The sequence below is a fragment of the Musca domestica genome, unplaced genomic scaffold (genome assembly GCF_030504385.1).
Source record: "Musca domestica strain aabys unplaced genomic scaffold, Musca_domestica.polishedcontigs.V.1.1 50, whole genome shotgun sequence".
In the NCBI taxonomy this organism is placed as follows: Eukaryota; Metazoa; Arthropoda; class Insecta; order Diptera; family Muscidae; genus Musca; species Musca domestica.
Genome location: NW_026712347.1, coordinates 2,448,741 through 2,476,643, shown reverse-complemented (window position 1 = coordinate 2,476,643; position 27,903 = coordinate 2,448,741). Strand labels below are relative to the sequence as shown.

The following is a 27,903-nucleotide window of genomic DNA, read 5'->3' as shown; positions in this document are numbered from 1 at the left end:
GAGACAGTTTAAGCAGAACTCTATATTCGTAAAGTCTGTGCATTTAACTCGCGTGTCAATAGAAGTAATGAATCATTAAGAACGCCATTACGAAAAATAAATATTGGAACAATGCTTGATTTCCATGGCATCGAAAATCCAGGTTATAATATTCCGACACCGTCATCGACTGGAGTTTCTTCATCATCGAGTTGTGATTATAATAAAAAGGTAGGAGATAAAATAAGCAAAAAAACGATAAAATCTAGGTCAGGTGCACTATCCAACTCATAAAAGCGAAATTTCAATTTGGTCCAAACTTGCATATGTCAATATTTGAAGGTTAACCCACATATCTTATCTAGTGGGTTAACATTCACCCATATTCTACTTGTCGACATCGACACTAATTTCATATTCCGTATGGCCTCGACTGTTTATTATTTCCAACTCTTCTACTAATTTATTGATTTAAATTTGAATTTGTTATTTATTTTGAAATTTTCCATTTTTATTTTATTTTGAAGAAAAAATAAAACGACAAAATCAGAGCCAATACACAAATACAAATACAATACAAAAATGTCGGAAATAGCATCAAATGTTAGAATAAGTTTAGATTTGTTCGAATTGGTCAGCTTTGGCACGAATTATTAAACGGCCTATGAAACCGTCACACGTTGCCCAAATGTTGTTCTGCGGTATTTTGGCCCATTCCCGGCGAAGCCCTTGCTTAAGGTGATCGACACTTTGGTATTTTTTAGTGCCAACTTTGCTTTCCAAAATACTCCAGACACAATAGTCCAACGGATTGGTATCCGAAGATTTCGGTGGTCATTGTGCTCTGGAAATGAAGCGAGGAACCTCATTTTGTAACCATTCTTGGGTGGCACGCGCTGAGTCCTGTTGGAATGTCCAAGGTCTGTGGCCAAAATGTTTGCGTGCCCAAGGCTTTAATACACCCTCCAGAATATTTTCGCGATAATATTCGGTATTTATTCTGATGTCACGGTCGATTAAAACGAGCGGAGAGCGAACATCGGCTGTTATCGCGGCTCACACCATCGCCATGGCCGGCGTTTGAGTTTTGGTGGCCAACCGAAGATGCACATTTTCAGCTGACCTCTTTGCCAAGTAATCACGATCATTTTGTTTGTTTACAAACTGCTGGACAACGAATGTTTTCTCATCGGAGAAAACCAAGTTCGGCAGTTCACCATTTTCGGCCAAGCGAAGCAATTCTTTAACTCTTTCGAGTTTATTTTCTTTCTGTTGCGATGTAAGTTTTGGCACTTTTTGGAATTTCAATGGCTTTTCCACGAGCTCATTTTTTAATATTTGCCGAATGGAATATTGCGATATGATCAGCTCATGAGCCATTTTCCGCCACGACGACGCGGGTTTCGATCGAGTCGAATCTTCACTTTTCGAACCATTCCTGGAGTGCTCTAATGATAGCCACTTGTGGTTTTCTAGCCAAATATATTCCGAATAACTTTTTTCTGAAAAATTCTCACCAAGATGCTTTTGTACGCTTGTAAACAATTTAATGAGCTGTCACTGGAATAATTTTAACAGCTGTCGGACGACTGGATTAGAAATGACAGAAGTCTGAAGTTGGTTGCAGTTTTTTCATCTCACCCTGTATATATGAGACTTATGTTAACACTTACATCCAGGCTAAATTCGTTTCTATCTTAACACTTACCTCCAGGCTAAATTCGTTTCCATTCATCCATTTGATGCAAAATAAATTTGAATTCGAGTAAAGATATATATGGGAGCTATATCCAAATCTAAACCGATCTTGATAATTGTTGGCAAATGTATTTCTGAGCAGTTTTTTATATATTTCTTCGAATATCGTTGTTACGGAATGCATATTATGACTGTGGAGGTTACATACATAACATGAAATATAAATTTCAAAACAACAAAGTTCTTCTTAAATCACAATATACAAAGCCTATGTCTTTTAGACTCAAATCCAACCGACGTGAGCCAAAGAGATAATTTCCTATGGCAATTGTATGCCATAAAATAATAATGACAGATAGTAGGTTCTTTTATAAAAGAGGATTCCGCTTCTAACGCTAAATGGCCGATAACACTGAGCATCAAGGTCATTGAATCACTATTAATTAAAAAAAAAAAATATTTAAAATTAAGAAATTCATTAAAAAATATTTGTTTTTAAATATCTGCATTCGAGTTCCATTTTAAACTGCAAATTCTAGTGAAGCCAGTTGGAGAACACAGTCTTAAGTCTTAAAAATTCCATAAAGTGGGCGGTAATGTTATATGGGCGCAATAACAAAACGAAAACTCACTTAGGGAATTTTCCCATTCCGGGAAAAAGTGTTACTGAAGTACAAAACAACAAAATGTCGAATATCGGGAGGTACCGTTATAAAGGGACTAGAAGAAACGTGGATATATAGACAATGTTCTGTTCGAGAGTATACTATTAACGTGTGGTAAAACTTGAATGCCAACTGAAGAGAGAACGCACAAAAAATGACGTTATCTTTTACTAAAGCGTGATTTTTAGCTATTAAATTTTGTCAACACTGGTAAAAGCAGCTCATACACGTCTCATGTTCTGTTTCACTGTCAAATAGCTTCAGTTTTGTCATAATTTAAGCAGGGATCGTGTTACAAATGTACAGCGATGGCAAATCGTTGAATATAACAAAATGCGGGCTCCGTTAAAAAAGTCAACTGTGCGCTTCCTCCATTTTGCTATATAGCTCATTGCATGCATACGTAAATAAGCAGAATTATGGACTTTGAAGTACAGATCAGCCAGTAGAAAAGTCACATTTTGGTGAGATTTATGGGCGGTTGGCATCATTGGACCGTACTTCTTTAAATATGCTTCAAAATGATATCCAACTTCTTTTGCCCAAGATTAAAGTGATTGACTTGCATTACATGTGGTTTTGACAAGACAAAGCTTTTTGAAATGTGAGTTCGATGAACATTTTATTTCACGTTCGAGACCGGTCAATTGACCGCCTAGATCGTGCGACGTAACGGCCTTTATACAATTTTCTGTGGGAATATGTCAAAGCTTATGTCTATACAGGGTGAGATGAAAAAAACTGCGACCAAATTCAGGCTGCTGTCATTTCTAAGCCACTCGTCCGACAGCTGTTAAACTTATTCCAGTGACCGCTCATTATATTGTTTACAAGCGTAGAAAAGCATTTTGGTGAGAATTTTCCAGAATTGATGGAATTCAAGCGAGATAGTGTGATATCGTTATATTTGGCCGGAAAACCACAAGTGGCTATCATTTGAGCACTCCAGTACTTAAATGTGAATACATTTTTGTGTCTCGTACCATCGCTCGTTAACGTGATACTGATAGCGTATCCCGACGTCAAGGAAGTGGACGGAAGAAAACAGCAATATCAGCAGAAATTGTTCGAAAAGTCATTGAAATTCCAAAAATTGCAAGAATTACACCGCAACAAAAAGAAAATAGAACCAAAAGAGCTTGGCCGAAAGTGGTGAACTGCCGAATTTGGTTTTCTCCGATTAGAAAACATTCGTTATCTAGCAGTATTTAAACAAACAAAATGATCGTGGTTACTTGCCAAAGATGTAAGCTGAAAAAGTGCTCCTTCGGTTGGCCAACTGAACTCAAGCGCCGGCCATGGTAATGGTGTGGGCCGCCATAACAGCAGATGGTCGCTCTCCGCTCGTATTAATCGACCGTGACATCAGAATAAATATTATCGAAAATATCGAAAATATTCTGGAGGGTGTATTAAAGCCTTGGGCAAGCAAACATTTTGGCCGCAGACCTTGGCCATTCCAACAGGACTCAGCACCATCGCACTCAGCACGCACCACCCAAGAATGAGTTTCCTCGCTTTATTTCCAGCGCACAATTGCCACCAAAATCTCCGGATACCAATCCGTTGGACTATTGTGTCTGGAGTATTTTGGAAAGCAAGGTTGGCACTAAAAAATACCAAAGTGTTGATCACCTCAAGCAAGCGCTTCGCCGGGAATGAGCCAAAATGCCGCAGAGCAACATTCGGGCAGCGTGTGACGGTTTCGTTGGCCGTTTGAAGGCCATAATTCGTGCCGAAGGTGACCAGTTCAAACAAATCTAAACTTATTCAAAAATTTGATGCCATTTTTTGCTTTCATTCAATAAAATTAAAAAAATTTAAAAATTATTGCGTTTGACTTTGTTGCAGTTTTTTATGTTGCAAAATGTGTGCGAAAATGCCATATGGATTTTAGAAGAAGAGAAGCTCTGCCTAAATGTGTAGTTTAAATTCCTAAGAAAGGTACACATATATGGGGCCTATACGAAATCGTGGACCGACATGACCAATTTACGAACTGAAGCTTAAATACACATGTGTGCAAAATTTTCAAAAAAAAAAATACAACAACAAGACACACAGAATTTTATTTGATCAAGAATATATACACTTTGTTGCGTCTGACACGAGGAGATACAAATCAGAGGGCTGCAATGAGTATGATTGAGTAGGCTTGATCACACACAGTGGAAATACAATCAAACTCAATCAGTCGATCAGATGCAACATGTTCATTCGAGTTACTCAAGCCAAACGAAAAAGTTGTGATCAAACATGTATTGATCGAAGTTTTGTGATCGCAATCAAACAGCTCACATGAGTTATTTGTTTACGAACTTATGTTGAATTGTTCATAACGGGTCGATCATCTATGAGGAGTCTTGTCGGTTTGATTAATCCCAGTTAAGTGAGTGATTTGATTTGATTAAAACACAAATGTTCGAAATTGAGCGAAATCATGATTGTAATTTTACAAAGGATTTCATAACTAAAAGCTGTCCCCATAAAAAAAATTGGTGCAAATTGTATTTAATACACATACAATGTTTTCATTTTATTTGGGTTTTTGGTATGTTAGACTTCAATGACTTATTTGAAAAAAAAAAAAATTTTATTAATAAAGAAACACATCCGTGGTATTTAGAAAACTAAAAATGTTTAAATATTTTTTTTTATTTTACAATATTGGTCAAGATTTTTCACAAACTTCAACCTTTTCGTTTACCTACACCTGTGTAGTTTCTACTTGCAACAATTTCGGTCGCACTATCACAATATTCTTCCATTTCAAATATTAAAAAAGTCAAAATAAACTGTCCCAACTTGATTAAATGGTTGAATAAACAATGATGCTGAGCGAACTCGATTCAAAGAAGACAATCACGGTTGTGATTGCTCATTTACATTCATGTGTTCGATCAACTCACGTTGCTGAACACATCAAACCGTCTCGAACGCTCATGTTTGATTGTGAGTGAAGTGATTCAAACTGAGCGTTCGATTCGATCCGAAGCGAAAACGGTAATTTCATTCATATCAAACTAAACGACTGCATCAACAAAAATCATGTAAGAAACCGAGTATGCTTGAATTTTTGCATACTCGTTGCAGCCCTCTGATACAAATTGAATGATAGAGTTAATTTTATAGCATACTTTTAGGCATTTCCTAATTCTTTACTAACATTTATTTATTTTTTTTTATTATTTATTTGTTTATTGAGACTTCATTCATTTCATTAAAGACAAGGTATTAACAATAAATATCAGGGACACTTAAAACTATCATGTATTATTCTAATATCATTATATAAAATGGGTATGCTACATGCTTAAACATTCTTTAGATATGTAATTGTATTTAACAAATAATCAATAAATAAGATAAATAGTGTTTGCTCCCGACACTTGCTGTAGCGAATAGAGTTTTATCTATATTTTGATGTGTACTTATAACTAGGACTTACAACTACAGAAAAAAAAAAAAAAAAAAAATTCAATTCAAATTCAAATTTATTGAGTCTTTTTTTTTAACACGAAAATTTACAATTTTGAAGTGAAGAAAGAAATACTTAAAACTATAATGTTTTGTTTTAATGACTAAAGCGTATTTTCAGGGTCTATCTTTACAAAAAATTGTTAATTAGTGTTTACTAAACTTGATGTGTATATCGTGCTTGCTCCCGGCATTACAATTTTTTACTAACAAGTTAAAACAAAATGGTCAAATCAGTTATAATCCCTAAAATGTGAAAGTTCCCTTATATAGAGGCTACAATAGATAATTTTATACCTCGGGCATTGTTATCTACCAAACCTTCTTAAACGCCAAATTTGAATCAATTTCGTAGGTAAAAAATGACTAGGATTATCAAAATGCCGAATATCGGTGGGTACCGTTATATGTGCGCTATAGGAAAATGTGGACCTATGCATGCGATGTCCTGTCACCGGTTCTAGAACCCATTATGAACTACAAATTCCAATTTTTGGACAAAAACCATCAAAATACCGAATATCGGGAGGTACCGTTATATGTTCGGTCACCGGAGCTGGAACCCGTTACGAACTACAAATCAATTTTTTTGACAAATCTGTAAGAAAAATGTGACGAAAACCACCGAATATCAGGAGGTACTGTTATATGGGGGCTTGAGTTGTGCCAATCTAGTTCGTAGTTCAGTAAATCAGTTCCTAAAAGTATGAGAGATTTTATAAATTTCATATCACTCATACGCGGAGTTTTCATACAAACGACCGGAGTCTCCGGAACTAGATACGGAACTGTTTCGTTCCATCGAACTCGATTGGCACAACTCTAATGGAGGCTATACGAAAACGTTGACCTATATATACAATGTTCTGCCACCGGAGCTGGAACCTATTACTACAAATACCAATTTTTAGGAAAACCCGTGAAAAAATATGGCGAAAACAATAAAAATACCTAATATTTGGAAGTACCTTTGAATGGTGGATATACCGAAACGTGGAGCGATATATCTCATTTTCAATACCAACCATTGTAGACACAATACAAATTGTTCTGCAAAATTTTGACGTCAAATAATGCGAGCTGTATCGTGATTTCAACAGACAGACGGACATCCTTAAATCGACTTAGAATTTTATGCTGATTATAAATATACTCGTATATACTTTATGGGGTCAACGACAAATATTTAGAGATGTTATAAACGGAATGACAAAGACAATATACCCTCCTTGTCGAGGTGGAGGGTATAAAAAAATCCGACGAAACATATATGAGAACTATATCTAAATAAATCGACTAGAATGTGATTATATGGAGAACACCAAAAAACTAGGGGTCTATCCGATCCGATTTGTAATGAGTTTATTTCCTGGATCTGTTTTCATTTATGACTTCAACATCCTTTCAACTTACCTCATAAATCTGGCACAGTTGTCGTCCTGGGATCATAAGTAATCTCCTCGAGAAGTAGGTGGCTTTAACCGGTAGTCCAGGGATACAGTTATACAAGTTGGCGCAAAAGTAATCTTCCGATGTAATTAAAAAAAATAAAAACATTGATTCTTTATGTCATGTAAATGGCCGCCGCCACAATTTATTGTCATTTGAGCCCTTTTTATGGCATTTTCCATCACTTTGACCAAAACATCCGGCTATAGGTCCTCATACTCTTGACGGATTTTGTCTTTAAGAGCTGAAAGAGTCTGAGGATTGTTGACATAAACCCGCGGTCAAAACAGGTGATTAGGCGACGGGAGATTAGGCGCCCGGGAAATGCATCCTTCCGCGTATCGATTGTGGCACGTTCAGTGTGTTTCGTTGCACCGTCCTGTTGGAACCACATGCTTTCCAATCCCAACTCATCAAATTGCGGCAAAAAGAACTCAGTGGTCATTGCTTTGTAACGCTCACCATTTACAGTAACCGTTTGGTCCGCGACGTTTTCGAAGAAAAAAGGTCCGATGACTCAGCGAAAACAACACACCATACAGTGACTTTGAGGGGGTGCAATGTCTCTTCGTGGGTTTCAGGCTAATTTTTGTGCACCAGAAGCGTAAATTTTGCTTATTTATGTACCCGCTAAGATGGAAATGGGCCTCACCACTCATGATTTTTATAACATCCACCATAGTATGGAGGGTATATTAAGTTTGTCATTCCGTTTGTAACACCTCGAAATATACATTTTAGACCCCACAAATTATATATATTCTTGATCAGCATAAAATTCTATGTCGATTTAGCTATATCCGCTATGTCACAGATCCGTCTGAGAAAATCACTCTAGCTTCCGAACGAATTGAAATAGATTGATAAAATTTTGCTTAAATGTATGTTTTGTCTGCAGGACTTTTAGTATTGAAAATGGGCGATGTAGGTCCACATTTTGGTATAGCCCACCTATTATGGTACCTCCCGATATTCGGTATTTTGATGATTTTAGAGACATTATTCATCGGAAGAGTTTCAAATTTGGTATTTGAAGTTCGTAATGGATACCACGTCTTCGTAGAGCCCCCATATCACGGTACCTCCCGATATTCGGTAGTTTAATAATTTTCTAGACATTTTTCACCAGCATTGTGTCAAATTTGGTATTTGAAGTTAGTAACCGATACTACAGCCTATGACAGAAAATGGTCTATGCAGGTCCACGTCTTCGTATAGCCCCCATATAATTGTACCTCCCGATATTCGGTAATTTGATGATTTTATCAAATTTATTCGCCGGAATTGTTTTAAATTTGGTATTTAAAGTTCGTAATGGATACTAGAGCCTACGACAGAAAATTGTCTATGCAGGTTCACGTCTTCGTGTAGCCCCCATATAACGGTACCTCCCGATATTCGGTATTTTGATATTATCGACATTATAACCGATTTTTTTTTAATATGACGGCTACATTTGGTATTTTTAAGTTTTTAACAACATTTTTAAAGGATTTTATTTTTTTGAAAATTGCCAAATTCGTTCCAAATGGTGGAGGGTATTCAATGTTCGGCCCGCCCAAACTAACAGCTTTTTTACTTGATTTTGATAAAAATCATCTTTTTCTTGGTCGTTATTAAATCTTCTTCAATATTCCGCGTTCTGGAGCAATGCAGCGTAACATTGTTTATTAATGTGCATTTCGCACGTGTTTACTACAAAATTGTCAAAACAGAACTGACATTAGGGGCCAATTGAAAATTTATAGCATTTTGTGATAGGAGGAGTACTTTTGCGCCACCTGTTATGAGACACTGTTGCCGTGTCAAAATCCCCACGGGCATAATCCCTATTACAATTATGGGGATTATAATCTTTTTTCGTTCATAATAAGTTGGAATTATGTCAAAAAATCGGTCATAAGCCCTATAAAAATGACGATTATGTTCTAAACAATTACGGGCATAAACCCCATTAAGGGGAATGTATTTTTAACCTTATATTTTTTTCGTGTGGGAAATACCCGGTTCTTCGACCCGAATATTCAGATACAAAATCCGGGTTTTATACGGCTCTACAAACCTGGAAACATCACGAAGATTATAAATGTTGCGAATTTGCACTTTTTCTTGTCAACATTTCTTCCTTAGTTCACACATGCTACAATTTCTCATTCCCCAAAATTGTTATTACGCGGTGTAAGAGATGACAATATTTTCCTTTGTCATAACAAAATTGCGTTTCACACGCTCTGTTACCGTCGAGTTTACAACTTCACAAGAAACTCTTATCTTTTAAATTAAAAATCTAAAATCAATTGAAAACCTCTTAAAATATCAACTATCAATTGATTGCTACAATAAATATCGTTAGTAATTATTTGATTTGTTGATTGGATGGCTCGGAACAAAAAAAGAAATTAAATGGTTATTATTATCTACAGGTAAACACCAAAGATAATCAATCAAATAATTTTTTTTATGAATGAAATAAAATTGAGCAAAAAATAGAAATGCGCATCTAAACATGTATGGGTCAATATTTTTGATTTTATGGGGGATTACCAATAGCTAAACAAAGGATGACTAAGTTACAATGGGGCATTTTAAGGTGTGGGCGCGGCATATCAGCTAAGAGCAAATATTTGATGTTTTTTACTATTTTATGAAGAAATTAGTCACTTATCAGGAACTTATAACACTTCAACACAAAATTAGTTCTCGGAAAAATCTTGCAGATTATGAAAGTAGGGCTAAAAATAGAAGACACGGTTTTGAAAGTTCACATCGTAAAGTATCCCAAATAGAGAAGGACGCGGGAGGCAGGCATTCCACATTAAATTTTTTTCAGGATTGTAATCCTTGGAGTCTTTTAATTTTTGGTGTATTAATGATTATAATTCAAGGATTATTTTGGTAGACAATTTCAACCTTCAAACGATTTTGGTCCTTTTTTAAAATACGGTTTAAATCTTCCTTTAAACGGGATATTAACAAGTCAAAATATTCTACAAAATTATTGGTCATAATATTCTACTTTAAGACTTAGAAGACAGCATCAGTATAAATCTAACCTAATTGTCAAGAATCCACCTATACAGGGTGAGATGAAAAAACTGCAACCAATTTCAGACTACTGTCATTTCTAAGCCACTCGCCCGACAGCTGTTAAAATTATTTCAGTACCAGTTTATTATATTGTTTACAAGCGTACAAAAGCATTTTGGTGAGCATTTTCCAGAAAAAAAGTTATTCGTGATGGAATTCAAGCGTGATAGTGTGATTTCTTTATATTTGGCTGAAAACCCCCAAGTGGCTATCGTTAGAGCACTCCAGCATTTAAATGTGAATAAATCTTTTGCGTCTCGTACCATCGATCGTTACCGTGACACTGGTGTGGTAGCCCGACGTCAAGGAAGTGGACGGAGGAAAATAACAACATCAGCAGAAAAGGTTCGAAAAGTAAAGAAGCGACTTGATCGAAAATAGACTCAAAAGAGCTAAAGAGCTGCCGAATTTGGTTTTCTCCGATGAGAAAACATTTGTTGTCCGGCAGTTTGTAAACAAACAAAATGATCGTGTTTACTTGCCAAAGAGGTCAGCTGAAAATGTGCACCACCAGAACACAAGCGCCGGCCATGGTGATGGTGTGGGCCACCACAACTGCTGATGGTCGTTCTCCGCTCGTGTTAAGCGACCGTGGCATCAGAATAAATGCCGAATATTATCGCGAAAATATTTTGGAGGGTGTATTAAAGCCTTGGGCTCGCAAACATTTTGGCCGCAGACCTTGAACATTCCAACAGGACTCAGTACCATCGCACTCAGCATGCGCCACCCACAAATGGTTACAAAACGAGGTTTCTTGCCTCATTTCCACCGCACAATGGCCACCAAAATCTCCGGATACCAATCCGTTGGACTATTGTGTCTGGAGTATTTTGGAAAGCAAGGTTGGCACTAAAAAATACCAAAGTGTCGATCACCTCAAGCAAGCGCTTCGCCGGAAATGCACCAAAATACCGCAGAGCAACATTCGGGCAGCGTTTGACGGTTTCATTAATAATTCGTGCCAAAGGGGACCAATTCGAACAAACCTAAACTTATTCTAAAATTTAATGCTATTTCCGACATTTTTAGCTTTCATTCAATGAAATGAAAAAAGAAAATGTAAAAATTGTGGCGTTTGACTTTGTTGCAGTTTTTTTATCTCATCCTGTAACTCAGTCCTACAAAACAATAGTAATCTTCCTTCCAAATTTCAGGATTCCAACTTTATTGGTTCATCCAAATCCAAAATTAGTACCATTTATTACGCTTAAACAAACAACCTACATCGTACAATCCAATAAAAATCTTATTTTTAAATTTCAGGATTCCAACAAACACTTCCAAAAATACATCTTTACATCATCAACTCTCCTGCTCAACCTTGATTTCCATTCCAAATTTCAAGTTTTTAGCTCACCGTTCACATGATACGAAATGGTACCAAATGAAGTACTTCTTTAGTACACTTATAGTGCAAATTTTCAAAAACACTTTTGTGCATCCAACAAACTCCCAATTCTCATAGACTCCAAATCTAAGAGTTCTAGCTCAACTGTTTCCTCAAATAAAAATTTTAACACTATCTAGTACGAATGTCCAAAACCCCATCCTTATCTGGCCCTTTTGAACAAATAGTGACCCTCGACCAAAATTTTAAGATTCCAGCTTTATCCGCTTAGTCTGGCCATGTCGCTCCACATTTTCGTATAGCCCCCATATAACGGTACCTCCCGATATTCGGTATTTTGATGATTTCAGCAATATTAATCACCGGAATCGTTTCAAATTTCGTACTGCAAGATCCTAATGGGTACTAAAACCTATGGCAAAAATATTTGTATACAGGTTCAGAGCTTCGTATAGCCTCCATATAACGGTACCTCCCGATACTCGGTATTTTCAAGATTTTAGCGACATCATTTACCGGAATTATTTCGAATGAAAAAAAATGTATATGCAGGTCCGCGTCTTCGTATAGCATTTTCATGATTTTTGCGACATTATTCACCGTAATTGTAACAAATTTCGTATTTGGAGTTCGTAATGGGCACTACTAAAAAATTTCGTATGCAGGTCCACGTCTTCGTATAGTCCCCATAAAACGGTTTTCATTTAAGTGGTCGTTTTCGGATTTTTTTCAAAAATGTTAACTGTCCTTCGAAATGGTGGAGGGTATTAAAAGGGTAATAAACCCTCAGTTCGAGCGAACTTAAAGCCTTTTTCCCTTTTATTTATTTATTTTGGAATTTTTTCAAAATATTTAATATAATAATCTTATGACTACATGCAAATAAAAATATGTGCTACATTTTAGCAGATAATACTATCGTACGAAATTTTCCCAAATAGACTCCATGACCACATATCTCGTCCAAACAAATTGTCACAGTACGATACAGAATGTTGCAACCAAAACGGCAAGCCGGAAGTTTTCTTAACATTGATTTACAAAAATCTTATTATTGCCATTAAAATGGTTCCTTCAACAAAAAACGACAACAAAAATGTGGAAAATACACAAACTATTCTAATATTTGTTGATGAAATCTCCGTTGTCTAGCCGCTGAACGTGTGAAAATACCCCGTCGAAAATGACTTAATAGGTAAAACAATTTAACTTTACACTCAACTTATTTATCTACACAGAGATGGTGGCGATGATGATGTTGACAATGTGGTTGATGATGATTATGACAATTGGGTTGTTTGCAAAATATTACTTTTGTTGTTGTTGTGGGACCCCTGTGGGTGGATGGCGAAAGGTGTTATCACCGACTCTATTAAATTTACAGCTATTTTTATCGTCGTCTTTGGCAAATAACGATTGTAGCGTGTCTTAAATCATTCAACAAATATTCTTTCAGGTGAATTTTATTCCAGCTCTCCATTCGCATCGACACCGCCTGTCAGTTGACAGCGAATTCTTAAAACTGTTACTAGTCGGGGAAGTTAATAAAACTAAAAAGTATTGAAAAACAAGTGTCTGGGAAGTGTTTGTTTTTTACAACATCGAGTTGGTTGGCTATTGTTCCTGGATTCTGCGAAAAAAAAAAAAACAAAATGAGTAATCACAACGAAGGAATCGACAATTTGGGTTTCAAATTTTCATCCAGTGATTTGGAGAATTGTGAAAATCCCAATTCAAATGTTAGTGTTAAAATTTTGAAAGAAACTGAGAATTGAATTTTTAGAAAGCTTAATGAAGTGAGAATAATAAATTGTGTGTGTTTAACGATATCGAAAATGATATTCCAAACATCCTTAGAAACAATTAAAAAAAAATAAAAATTAACAAAAACAAGTAAAAAAGCCATTTGGAACGAATTAGGACATTTTAAAAAAATAAAAATAAAATCCTTTAAAAATTCTGTTAAAATCTCGGAAGGTGCCGATATATGGCATAAACGATATTGTGGACCTATATAGACAAATCTATGTCTAGCGATAAAGTACTCACAAATTACTCCTTGTATTTAAGACAATTCCGTTTAAAAATGTGGCTAAAATCAACTAAATACCGAATATCGGGGGTACTGTTATATGGGGGACATATGATATCGTGGACATATATAGATAATTCTCTTTCAATGAATAAAGTACTCACAAGGAATTCGTTGTGCGGATTTTCAGACCATTCCATTGGAAAATGTGGATAAAATCATCAAAACCCCGAATATCGGGGGATACCGTTTTAAGGGGCTTATACGATATTTTGGACCTATATAGACAATTCCCTTTCAGGGGGTAAAGTGCTCACTAGGAACACCTTGTGTAGAATTTTAAACAATTCCGTCAAAAAATGCGGCTAAAATCATCGAAATACCGAATATCGGGGGGTACCGTTGTATGGGGGATATACGATATCGTAAACCTATATAGACAATTCTCTTTCAGGGGGTACAGTGCCCACAAAGAACTCCTCGTGTGGATTTTCAGACTATTCTATTAAAAAATGTGGCTAAAATCATCAAAATACAGAATATTGGGGGTACCGTCATATGGGGGCTATACGATATCGTGAACCTATATAGATAATTCTCTACCAAGAGATAAAGTGCTCTTAGAGAACTGCTTGTGTGGATTTTCATACAAATCCATTGAAAAATGTGGCTAAAATCATCAAAATACCGGATATAGGGGGTACCGTTGTATGGGGAACTTGACCTGCCTGCAGACAAAAGAGAGATCTGGGCAAAATTATAGCTTTCTATCTTAATTCGTTTAGCCTGTAGCGTGATTACAACAGACGGACGGACAGGACTAAATCGTCTTAGAATTTTACGCTGATCGAGAATATATATACTTTGTTGGGTCTAAAATGATTATTTCGATGAGTTACAAACGGAATGACGAACTTAATATACCCTCCATACTATGTATGGGGGAGGGTATAAAAACAAGTTAACAACTATCAGTCGGTTGTGCCGACAGGTGATATACACCTCAGCCAATAATCGATTATTAAAATATATTTAGATTTCAGCTACGATTATTCAATTTGTTGATCCTCTATGCAGTAGGTTCCGAAGGAATGGGCCAATATTGTCAATTTTATATCGGACCTAAATAAATATGATATAAATATTGTGACTTGCCAGGTTTGGACCATATTGGTTACTTCCTACACTTTATATGAAATATGTGATAATTTTTAGAAAATGATATAGTCGACGGAAGTGAATTGAAATTTTTGTTACCAATTTTATGCGAAATCATAATTTCCATATTCCTCTCAGGTTTCTAGTTGAGAGAAATATTTAAATACAGCAACTTTTAAAGAATCACTTCTTTGTTTCGCAAGTTATGACCGATAAAATAATTGAAAATTGTGACCCTTTGTGGGTGAGGTACTAGAAGGGGTTCGTAGATATATATCTTCTTTTTTCAAAATTTTGAACACTTTGTAGGGGAAGTACAGGATGGAGTGCGCCGATATATCCCATATCACAGCAGATCTTGTGTTAGTAAAAATAATTGGATGTGTGAAATCGGATGCTTATTTCAGGTTTTGTTATCGTTTTGATTATTCAAAAATTTGACCCTTTGTAAGGGAGTTACCAGAAGAAATTGTCCGTTCTTTGCCATCTTTATAACAGATCTTGTGTTGATGGAAATATTGAGATGTGCAAAGTCTGAATGGAATCGAAAGTTAACTTCGCTTTTTAGGAGCTTCATGGATATTCAAAATGTTGACCCTTTGTGGTGGATGTACTTGACGGAGAGGACCGATATTGTCCATTTTCTCACCTGACCTACATTGTACTTGTGACCTATGTTGGCCTTTTGTCCAAATTCAGTTTGGAAGATTTCGATTTTGAAATAATAGAGCCCCGCCGAGATGTTACACTTATTCGAAAAAAAAATCAAGAAAGTCGACGTCCATTTTACAGCTACATATAATCGAATGGTCATCTAAAATGCTCGACCCTGTCCCTAACTCTCTCCTCATGTAGAGCGACTGCAAAATCAGGAGAATTTTTTTATACCCTACACCACACAGTGGTAAAGGTATTAGGTCTTTATGCATTTGTTTGTAACATGGAGAAGGAAGCGATATAGACCCATAGTTACTTTTAAGAATATTCATAGAATCACTTTCTGAGTCGATTTGTGCATGTCAGTCAGTCATTGTCCGTCTACCCATGTATTCTTGTGAACAAAATGCAGGTCGCATTTATTATCCGATTGAGATGAAATTTTCTAAACAATATTAGTTTGGCCCAAGGACGAACCCTATTTAAATTGGTGATAATCGGATCAGATTTGAATATAGCTCCCATATATATTTTCAACCGATTTCGAGTTAATTGTGCACCAAATGGCCAATATCAGACCAAACGATCTGAATTTTGGCACATCCGACCGAATTTAGTCAGAAGCAAGTACATCAAATTTGGAGAAAATCGGTTCAGATATAGCTACCATAAATATGTTTCATCCGATTTGGGGTTTTAAATGCCTCACATGCGTAATATGGACTCCAGAAAAATTATATTTGGTACCAGACATCAGTACAAATTGTACAATTTTATCGAGATCGGTTCTGATTATCCTAATAGCTCCCATGTATATTTTTATTCAACATCAGGTTTATTGTGCACCAAGTGGCTAATGTCAACCCATTGAACTAAATTTTAACAATTACGACTGTATTCATCCTAGAAACCAAAACTTTGGTGTAAATCGGTTTAGATATAGCTATAGCTCCCATATATATGTTTTATCCGAATTTTGGGCTATCCGACCGAATTCAGTCTAGAATCATGTACATTAAATTTAGTGAAAAGCGGTTCAGATATAGCTATAGCTCCCATATATATGTTAATATATATTTTTTTATTTTTCGACCTTTTGTGGGGGAAGTACCAGAAGGAGTGGACTGATATTGATTTTCCCTGTAATTGTTCTTCTTCATCCTCTCAAAGCCTATAATAGTCAAGAACATTGTTATCCCATATTGAGGTAAAATATCTGATACTGCTGCGGTCAGCCTTCACCGATTCCTAGATCTGGCAATCTAATTAATAGAAGGGAGGTTCTTCATCTTTACCGTTACCGTTTAGATGAACCGAGCTAGTTTCGAAATAATTTTTTTTTTAAATAGGGAAGGGGAAACATTCCGCGCGGAATATTTATTCATGATTGTCCTGATTGAATTCAACGTCGAGGCAAAACTATATATTAGACGTAAAGCTTTCTTCTTAAATGTTATTAACAAATGTTGATATCATTCAAATAGCCTATAGCAGAATATTAAAAATAGAATAGACTAATTAATATTTTTATTGAATAGATAAAAATTGTACTTTCCCATTTCAGAAAGTTACCCCACAAAATGATGTCGAGAATAATACAGAGACGACAACAGCAAAACGTGATAACTGGGGCAATGACATTGAATTCCTAATGTCCTGCATAGCTCTCTCCGTGGGCCTGGGTAATGTGTGGCGATTTCCCTTTATTGCCCTGGAAAATGGCGGCGGAGCCTTCCTGATACCCTACATTATAACACTGCTGCTGGTCGGCAGGCCCATTTATTATTTGGAAATGATTTTGGGGCAATTTTCCAGTCGAGGAAGTGTGAAGGTCTTTGAATACGCACCAATTATGAAGGGTAAGAAGGGACACTATGTTTGAAAATTTAAAATAATTTTGTTTTTCATATTTTCCCAGGCATTGGTTATGGCCAAGCCATACTGACATTTTTCATTGCCACCTACTATTCATCGCTGATGGCTTTGACGTTACATTATCTGGTGGATTCATTCTATCCCACATTACCGTGGAGTTATTGCCGCGAAGAATGGGGTGATCAGTGCATAGATTCAAAAATCAAAACGGATGGAACTTTGAGGGAGGTTGCCAACTTTACTGGTGGCGTAAAAAAAACTTCGGCGGAATTTTATTTTGTGTAAGTAGACACATTACCTTTAATAGCTGGCTTCTGTTCCGACATATAAGTGAACTCGAAAAAAACACATTCCACGTGATTAGATGTGGCAAACAACATCGTCGTATCCATAACCATAACTATAAACGTACGTACATTTAATGTTATCGATTATCGATGAACAGCAGTTATTTACATATTTCTGCAAAATTGTTCAAATACAGGCACATAAATAAAAGCGCGCGCGAAAAATTACTTTTAAATGACATATAAGGGTTAGATGTCATTTATGACAACTGAAAATAAAATAGAAAAATGATAAATAAATAAAAAAAATCCGTTGTGTTTTATGGTTATGGCCAAAAACCAAAATTAAATTGATATCTACAGTAAGGTTTATGGCTATGGCGTTATGGTATGTCACAAATAATCAATTAAGCTACACCTCATACAGCGTGACCGTTGTGCCACTAAAGTATCAATTTTGCCACTTTTTTTGGGCTTTGATACCTTTGTGCCACTTTTTTATTTTGATCCTAAATGAGCCACTTTTTTGAATTTTTGTGCCACTTTTTTATACATTGTGCCACCTTTTTTATACCCTCCACCATAGTAGGAAGGGTATATTAAGTTTGTCATTCCGTTTGTAGCACCTCGAAATATACATTTTAGACCCCACAAAGTATATATATATATATTCTTGCTCAGCATAAAATTCAACGTCGATTTATCAATGTCCGTCCATCTATCCGTCTGTCCGTCTGTGGAAATCACTCTAGCTTCCGAACGAAATGAAGTAAGTTGAAGTAAGTGCAGGTCTGCGTCTTCGTATAGCCCCCATATAACGATATTCGGCATTTGCCCGATATTCGGAATTTGTCTGTGTTGTCTGTGTAGGTTCACGTCTTCTTACAGCCCCTATATAACGGTACCCCGATATTCGGTATTTTTGATGATTTTACCGACATTATTTACGGGAACTATTTCAAATTCTGTATTTGAACTTCGTAATGGATACTACAGCCTATGCCGGAAAATTGTCTGTGCAGTTCCACGTTTTATAACCCCTATGCACCTCCCTATATTCGGTATTTTATTTATTTTAGCTACATTATAAACAGATTTTTTTCAAGTTTCGCATTTACATATTATAATAGCTTATGACAAAATTTGCCTATGCAGGTCCACGTCGTCGTATAGACCCTAATATACGGCTACATTCGGTATTTTTAAGATTTTAACAGAATTTTTAACCGATTTTATTTTATTATTTTTTTTTTTTTTGTGAAAATTGCCAAATTTTTACCACATGGTGGAGGGTATTCAAAGTTCGGCCCGGCCGAACTTACTACTTTTTTACTTGTTTTAAACAAAATGTGAAATAAATTGTGCCACTTTCTGTGCCACCATTTAAAGTGATATGTGCCACTTTTTTTAAGAAATGATATTTTTTGTGCTACTTTTTGAAAATTTCCAGCGGTCACACTGACCTCATAAGATGTTCAAACCAATCTTATGAGGTGTAATGTAATTGATTATTTGTGACATACCATAACGCCATAACCATAACCCTTACCGCTGTTTTATACGGTTAGGGTTATGGCACGTCTTATTGAACCTTTATGCTTGTCTACGATTTTCCCGCGTTAAATAAGAACAAGTTAAAAAGCAGCTAAGTTCGGCCGGCCTCCACCATTCGGAAGAAACTCGAATATGTAAAAAAAATCATCGAAAAATACCGCTCAAATGAAAACCTTTATATGATAGGCTATTCGAAGACGTGATGCTGCATAAGTAATTTTTGATTCTGGGCTGTAGTAACGATTCCGAACTTTAAATGCGAAACTTGAAACAATTCCAGTAAATAATGTCGCTAAAATCGTGGGAATACTGAATAATACCGTTGTATGGGGGCTATAAACAGACGTGGACCTGCATAGACAACTTTCCGTCATTGATTGCAGTACTTTAAACTTCAAATTCGAAATTTGAAACAATTCCGGTGAATAGTGTCGCTGAAATCAGCAAAATAAAATAATATAAGGATGTGCCGATATATGGGTGCTATGCAAAGTTCTAGTCCTGCATAGACAATTCTCTGTCATAGAATGTGGTACCTATTAAAAACTTCAAATACGAAATTTGAAACAATTCCGGTGAATAATATCGCTAAAATCATGGAAATACCGAATATCTGGGTGCACCGTTATATGGGCGCTAGATTCAAAAGTGGACCTATATAGACAATTCTCTTCCAGAGGGTAAAGTACTCAGAAGGAACTCCTTTTGTGAATTTTTAGACAGTTCCATTAAAAATGTGGCTAAAATCATAAAAAACTCCAATATCGGGAGGTACCGTTATATGGGGAATATACAATATCGTGGATCTATATAGAGAATTCTCTTCCAGGGGATAAAGTACTCAGAGGGAACTTCTTGTGCGAATTTTCAGAAAATTCAATTGAAAAATTTGGCTAAATCGTGAACCTATATAGATAATTCCCTTCCAGGGGGTAAAGTACTCACAGAGAATTCCTTGTCTAGAACTTCAGACAATTCCAGTGAAAAATTCATTAAAATACCGAATATCGGGTGTACCAGGGGGATGCGATATCATGGACCTATATAGACAATTCTTTTTCAGGGTATAAAGTAGTTACTAAGAATTTCAGACAATTCTATTGAAAAATTTGGCTACATACGGAATATCGGGAGGAACCGATATATAAGAGATATACGATATCGTGGACCTATATAGACAATTCTCTTCCAGGGGGAAAGGTCTCCCAAGAAACTCCTTTTGTGGATTTTAAGACAATTCCGTTGAAAACTGTAGCTAAAATCATCAAAATACCGAATATCAGAGGTACCGTTATATGGGGCTGTACCATATTGTGGACCGATATTGCCCATCTTAGAACTTGACCTGCCTGCAGACAAAAGACAAATCGGTGCAATATTTTAGCTTCCTCTTTATTCCTTTTAACTATAGTGTGATTACAACAGACGGACAAACGGAAGGACGGACAGGGCTTAATCGTTCTAGAATTCTACGCTGATCAGGAATATATATACTTTGTTAGGTCTAAAATTATTATTTCGATGTTTTACAAACGGAATGACGAACATAATATACTCTCCATACTACGGTGGGGGGTATAAAAACAGGGAACCCCCATTTGGAATGGGGTTTCTCTTTCACTTTCTTCACCGTATCGACAAAGAGAAACAAGCCAAAAATATCATAAATTCTGACTTTCACCCCTGATTTTCTTTTCCAGAAATATAGTTCTTCATGAAAAAGCCAACATAGATGATGGTATTGGAACTCCCAACTGGAGACTGGCCATAACTTTGGCCGTGTCATGGCTGGTAATAGGTGGTATCATCATTAAGGGCATCAAAAGTTCCGGCAAAGCTTCCTATTTTCTGGCCATATTTCCCTATGTTATTATGTTGGTATTGCTGGTCCGTTCCCTCACGCTGCCTGGGGCCTTTGATGGCGTTCTGTTTTTCCTCACCCCACAATGGGATCGTCTGCTGGATGCCAAGGTGTGGTATGCTGCTGTTACCCAGGTTTTCTTTTCCCTCACCGTATGCTATGGCATTATTCTGATGTATGCCTCATTTAATCGTTTCCGCCAAAATATCTACAGGTATGGGTTTTGAGATTTTCAAAATTTTCTAGTTGAATTTGAATAAAATTTGTTGTAATATCTAAAGAGATTGTAATATAGTGACATCGTTAGACACGTGCACCTCTCTGTTGTCGGGCATTGTTATTTTTGGCATTTTGGGAAATTTGGCCCATGTTTCGAATAATCCCGATATTAAGAGTGTGGTTAAGTCGGGGCCGGGATTGGCTTTTATTTCATATCCAGATGCGATTGCTAAATTTGAGGCGGTACCACAGGTAAGAGGGTGATCAGATGAGAGCAAAAAATAAATAAGAGAAAATCCCTCTGTTTATCATTTTTTCACGGGAGAGAAACTTTTTTAATGAGATTAAGAGAGTAATTATTTAATGCCTTTTTCAGATTTTCTCCGCCCTCTTCTTCCTCATGATGTTCATTTTGGGAGTGGGCAGTAATGTGGGCGTCATTTCAAGTGTAATAACTGTCATCTGTGATGGTTTTCCTGCCATTAAACGCTGGATTGTGGTTTGTGTCATGGTGGTGATTTGCTACTGCTTCGGCCTGATGTACATCACACCCGGAGGCCAATTTATTATGAATTATATTGATTTCTATGCCGTCACTTTGGTTGCCATCGTATTGGGAATTTTCGAATTGATTGCAGCCAGTTGGATTTATGGTAAGTTTGGGTAAGGCTAGATTACACATGTTGTTGGAGTCATATGTCAACTGACTTTTTTTTTCACAAAAATCTGTATAATTTTTATACCCTCCACCATACATAGTATGAAGGGTATATTAAGTTTACCATTCCGTTCGTAACTCGTCGAAATAATAATTTTAGATTTAGCAAAGTATATAAAATTCTAATACGTTTAGCCCTGTCCATCCATTTGTCCGTCTGTTGTAATCAATCTGGAGACAAAATGAATAAAGATAGGAAGCTAAAATTTGTACAGATCAGTCTTTTGTCTGCAGGCAGGTCAAGTTCGAAGAAGGGATATATCGCCCACGATATCGTATAGCCCCCATATAACGGTACCCCAGACATTCGGTATTTTGACGATTGTAGCCAACATTTTCAATGAAATTGTCTGAAAATCCGCACAAGGAGTTCCTTCTGAGTAGTTCACCTGGACAATACTCACTCAGGGTGTCTCTATAGTCAGGGAGTCTCTATAGACGAGCTGCTGGTCAGGGAGTCTCTTTAGACGAGCTATTGGTCAGGGAGTCTCTATAGAAGAGCTGCTGGTCAGGGAGTCTCTATAGACGAGCTGTAGGTCAAGGAGTCTCTATGGATGAGCTGTAGGTCAGGGAGTATCTATAGACGAGCTGTAGGTCAGGGAGTCTCTATAGACTAGCTGTAGGTCTTTAGACGAGCTGCTGGTCAGGGAGTCTCTATAGACGAGCTGTAGATCAGGGAGTCTCTATAGACGAGCTGTAGCTTAAGGAGTCTATATAGACGAGCTGTGGGTAAGGGAGTCTCTATAGACGAACTGTAGTTCAAGGAGTCTCTATAGACTAGCTGTTGGTCAGGGAGTCTCTATAGACGAGCTGCTGGTCAGGGAGTCTCTATAGACGAGTTACTGGTCAGGGAGTATCTATAGACAAGCTACTGGTCAGGGAAAATGTGGGATTGATGGCCACAAGTCAAACTCATGTCCAAACCAGATGAGATGTGTTATATGCCTTGAGGCTAAACAAGAGAATACACATCACTATATGGGAACAGGCTCATATTGTAGATATGCGATTTAAAATCCTACAAATTAACTTAGGAAGAGGACGGCAAGCTCAAGATCTAATGATAAAAAATGCCTCTGAAATGGAAGCTGATGTCATTCTAATCAGCGAGCAATACAAGAAATGTGAAGGTAAACTGTGGTACCAAGACGTCAGTACAAAGGCGTCGATATATGTCAGAAATTCAGGAATAATTATACAAAGCGTTGAGGAGAACAATGAAAATTTCGTTGTCATACACACAAAGGAATTGAGCATATATAGTTGTTATTATTCGCCAAACATGGAGCTACAAGAATTTTTAAAAAAAATCTGTGAACTGGAAAGGCACATAAAATTACAGCATACACCCGTCTTAATTGCTGGAGATTTTAACAGCAAATCGTCCGAATGGTACTCACGGATAACTGACAAAAGAGGTTTAGCAGTCAGCGAGATGATAGCATCACTTGGGCTAGCTATACTCAATAAAGGTAATACTCCTACTTTTATGAGAGGCAACGCCACTTCAATCATCGACATTTCATTGGTCTCAACAACAGTTGCACCGACAGTACTAAACTGGAAAGTTTTAAGTGACGAATCACTAAGTGACCACCAATACATATCGTTTGAAATGGACCATACGATGTCTGCGACAAACACTACTAGGCCCAGGTGGAACATAAGGAAACTAAACACTTCCAAATGCAAGAACAAAATTATTGATTTAAAGGGTAGTGTCAATCTCAATGAATACGATGATGTGAACAGTGCAAGCAAATTGCTTGTAAAGGTTCTCACACAAGCATGCGAGAATGGGATGATAGAAACAAAGCCAGTAGTTAACAACAAAAAGCATGTCTACTGGTGGAATAACGATATTGCTGATTTGCGAAAAAAATGCATCAAAGCAAAAAGGGTAGCAACGAGAAAAAAAGGAGACATAGAAGCTGCAGGCCTATATAAAGTCGCTAGGAAAAATCTTCGCTTAGCAATAAAAAATGCAAAGAAAAAATCGTGGGAGTCACTAATTAAGGAAGTGCAAAATGACCCTTGGGGTCTCCCATATAAGATTATCACAAAGAAAATTGGAAATAGAAGTACTATACCAGGGATAAGAGATCCACAGTGGGCTTTAACAATAGTTGAAACTCTTTTTCCGAAGTGTACCAACAGAAGGGAAATATTTCCCGAACAACAGGAGAGAAACTATGAGTCCCTTACCACCGCAGAAATCATAGAGACATGTCAAAAATTAAAGAAAAGGAAAGCACCAGGACCTGATAGAATCCCAAACGAAATAATATCTCTTGTTGGAACAACGTGGCCAGAAATATTCCAACATGTTTTCAATCGATGTTTAAGGAAGGGCGAGTTTCCACCAGTTTGGAAAATGCAGCAGTTAGTGTTGCTACGTAAGAACGACAAACCGTTAGATAATCCGTCGTCGTACAGACCACTTTGCATGCTAGACACATGTGGCAAATTCCTAGAAAAATTGTTGTTAAACAGGCTAGAACAAGAAGTACAAATAAGCGGTGGTTTCTCGCCAATGCAGTTCGGTTTCATCAAAGGAAAATCCACCATAGATGCTATAAGGGAAGTCGTTGATTGTGCAAAAATGTGTTTGAATCAAATGAGATACTGTGCGATAATCACCTTAGATATCAAGAACGCATTCAATTCTGCGGACTGGGATGTCATAAAACACACAATAAGGATGCGTAACATATCAGGATACCTGATCAATATTATCGATAGCTACCTGGAAAATAGAACTCTGTTGTATGATACAGAAGAGGGTATCAAGCACTATAAAATAACATCTGGGGTCCCTCAAGGTTCCATCTTGGGTCCCTTCCTGTGGAACCTCATGTATGATGGCTTGCTAAACATAATATTACCAAAAGGCGCAAAAATAGTTGGGTATGCTGACGATATAGCTCTTATCGTCGACCAACCATCAACAGAACTAGTCGAAATTACAGCAAACGACAGTTTGTCAAGGATCTCAAGGTGGCTTGTATCTAAAAAGCTATCCCTTGCCCCCCATAAAACTGAGGCGATTCTCATAACTCGAAGGAGAAATTTTAATCTTCCAAAGCTATTAGTTGACGGATATGATATTAAAATAGAAAACTCACTAACATATCTAGGAGTAATTCTCGACAATAGGTTGTCTTTTACACAACACGTCAAAACAGTATCTGAGAAAGCAGTTAGAACTGCAAACAAGCTAGTTAGAATAATGCCCAACATTAATGGCCCAAACCAACTAACCAGGAGATTAATTGCTTCTGTAGCGTACGCTCAAGTAACGTATGCCGCACCAATCCTAAGCGATGTCATAGCAAGAAGTAAGAATTTACGTGGGCACCTAGAAAAGGTGCACCGTTTGTGTGCATTACGAATTGCATCCGCTTATCGCACTACGTCCACAGCAGCGCTGGCTATCCTAGCTGGAGTGCCTCCTATTACTCTAACGTTAGACGAAAGGAGATACATATATGAAAAGAGAAAATTATTACCAATCGGATACACAAAAAGAGATGTGTCTCAAATAAAACGACAAGCCAGAGATATACTATTTGCACAGTGGCAATCTATATGGAATAACTGTGAAAAAGGTAGATGGACTTTCAAGATAATACCTCAATTGGAAAGGTGGATAAATAGAAAACATGGAGAACTAAATTTCTATTTAACTCAAGTTCTCAGTAGCCATGGAAACTTCGGTAGTTACCTATATCGCTTTCATTTAAAAAATGAAGCAACCTGTGAAATATGTCACGAAAGCGAAGACAACGTGGAACACACACTTTTCTGGTGCAAACTCTGGGAGAACGAAAGAAGCGTCTATAATATATCGACTCAATGGTCCGTTGAGGATCTAGTTAAAAACATGTTGGAAAGTAAGGAAAGATGGTCGCAGTGCTCAATGTTCATTGAAAAAGTATTGACCGAAAAGGTGAAGTACCTGAACAGATATGAATCGAACCCCTAATCACAATCGAATGGACGGGGGAATAGAAATAAGCTGAAAGCCGTATGATCGGTTCATGAACACCACCTCGAAGTAATGCGAAAGCGGTCCCGGGTGGTTGTTCCGGTGTAGGACCACTATTGGTAGTGCGCTATCATTACGTCCAAAAAAAAAAAAAAAAAAAAAAAAAAAACTGGTCAGGGAGTCTCTATAGACAAGCTACTGGTCAGGGAGTCTTCATAGGCGAGCTGCTGGTCAGGAAGTCTCTATAGACGAGCTGTTGGTCCGGGAGTCTCTGTAGGTCTGGGAGTCTCTACAGACGAGCTGTAGGTCAGGGAGTCTCTGTAGACGAACCGTTGGTCAGGGAGTCTCTATAGACGAACTGTTGGTCAGGGAGTCTCTATAGACAAACTGTTGGTCAGGAAGTCTCTATAGACTAGTTGTAGGTCTTTAGACGAGCTACTGGTCAGGGAGTCTCTATAGACGAACTACTGGTCAGGGAGTCTCTCTATAGACGAGCTGCTGGTCAGGGAGTCTCTATAGACGAGCTGTAGGTCAGGGAGTCTCTCTATAGACGAGCTGTAGGTCAGGGAGTCTCTCTATAGACGAGCTGTAGGTCAGGGAGTCTCTCAATAGACGAGCTGTATGTCAGGGAGTCTCTCTATAGACGAGCTGTAGGTCAGGGAGTCTCTATAGACGAGCTGTAGGTGTGGGAGTCTCTATAGACGAGCTGTAGGTGTGGGAGTCTCTATAGACGAGCTGTAGGTGTGGGAGTCTCTACAGACGAGCTGTAGGTCTGGGAGTCACTACAGACGAGCTGTAGGTCAGGGAATCTTTATAGACGAGCTGTTGGTCAGGGAGTCTCTATAGAGGAGCTGTTGGTCAGGGAGTCTCTACAGACGAGCTGTTGTTGGTCAGGGAGTCTCTACAGACGAGCTGTTGTTAATCAGGGAGTCTCTATAGACGAGCTGTTGGTCAGGGAATCTCTATAGACGAGCTGTTGGTCAGGGAGTCTCTATAGACGAGCTGCTGGTCAGGGAGCCTCTATAGACGAGCTGCTGGTCAGGGAGTCTCTATAGACGAGCTGTTGGTCAGGGAGTCTCTATAGACGAGCTGTTGGTCAGGGAGTCTCTATAGAGGAGCTGTTGGTCAGGGAGTCTCTACAGACGAGCTGTTTTTCAGGACTAGGACTATGTATAACATAATTTGTAATCGAGCCTTTGCTGCCCGATTAAAAAATAAAATACATATACGTCCAGTCCAGGTACCCAAAGAAAATTGTTGTAATTTCGTTCACTTCACATTTTCAGGAGTGAAAAACATTTGCCGTGACATCAAATTTATGCTGAAAATTAAGACCTCCATATACTATCGGATTTGCTGGGGCATTGTTACGCCAGTATTCATGACAGCCGTATTAATTTATATGCTGGTGGACTATGAACCACTCAAATACAATGATACACTATATCCCGAGAGTCTCTATGGTAAGAGTTTTAAGTTGTACTCAACTCAAAGTTGTATTCAATTAATTAATCTTTTTTCTCGCTTCCAGCTCTGGGTTGGTGTATATCTGCCGTTGGCATTGGACAACTCTTAATATGGGGCTTTTATACCGCCTACACTGCTCCCCAGTTTAGCTGTGGGCAACGTTTCAAAGTTGCATTTAAACCTACCTCACAATGGGGACCCCTTGATCCGACAACGCTCAAGGAATACAAAGAATATTGTAATGACTGCGAACAGTCTTGTGGGGTTGCGAGAAAGGGTCTTTGGTATAGATTTTATGATAATATTTTCGGTTAGCAGTTATTGTTTTTTATAGGAAATGAATCTTATAACTTAATGTGATGAGTATTAGAAATAAAAGAA

At 37.4% G+C, this 27,903-nt stretch overlaps 1 protein-coding gene across 2 annotated transcripts; it reads left to right on the top strand.

Annotated features, from left to right (window-relative positions):
* The first annotated feature begins 6 nt into the window (after nucleotides 1–6).
* LOC101897823 (sodium-dependent nutrient amino acid transporter 1) lies at nucleotides 7–27,903 on the top strand. Of its 2 annotated transcripts, none has more exons than XM_059128404.1 (8): nucleotides 7–210; nucleotides 17,118–17,412; nucleotides 17,472–17,709; nucleotides 20,970–21,344; nucleotides 21,412–21,601; nucleotides 21,726–22,002; nucleotides 27,342–27,518; nucleotides 27,587–27,903. In XM_059128404.1, exons 1-8 carry the CDS (start codon nucleotides 112–114, stop codon nucleotides 27,835–27,837), a joined length of 1,902 nt encoding a protein of 633 aa, XP_058984387.1. In that variant the 5' UTR covers nucleotides 7–111; the 3' UTR covers nucleotides 27,838–27,903. The 2 variants fall into 2 exon arrangements, with proteins under 2 accessions (XP_058984387.1, XP_058984388.1); XM_059128405.1 differs by lacking the exon at nucleotides 7–210 and adding an exon at nucleotides 13,166–13,445 and having other exon boundaries at nucleotides 27,587–27,901.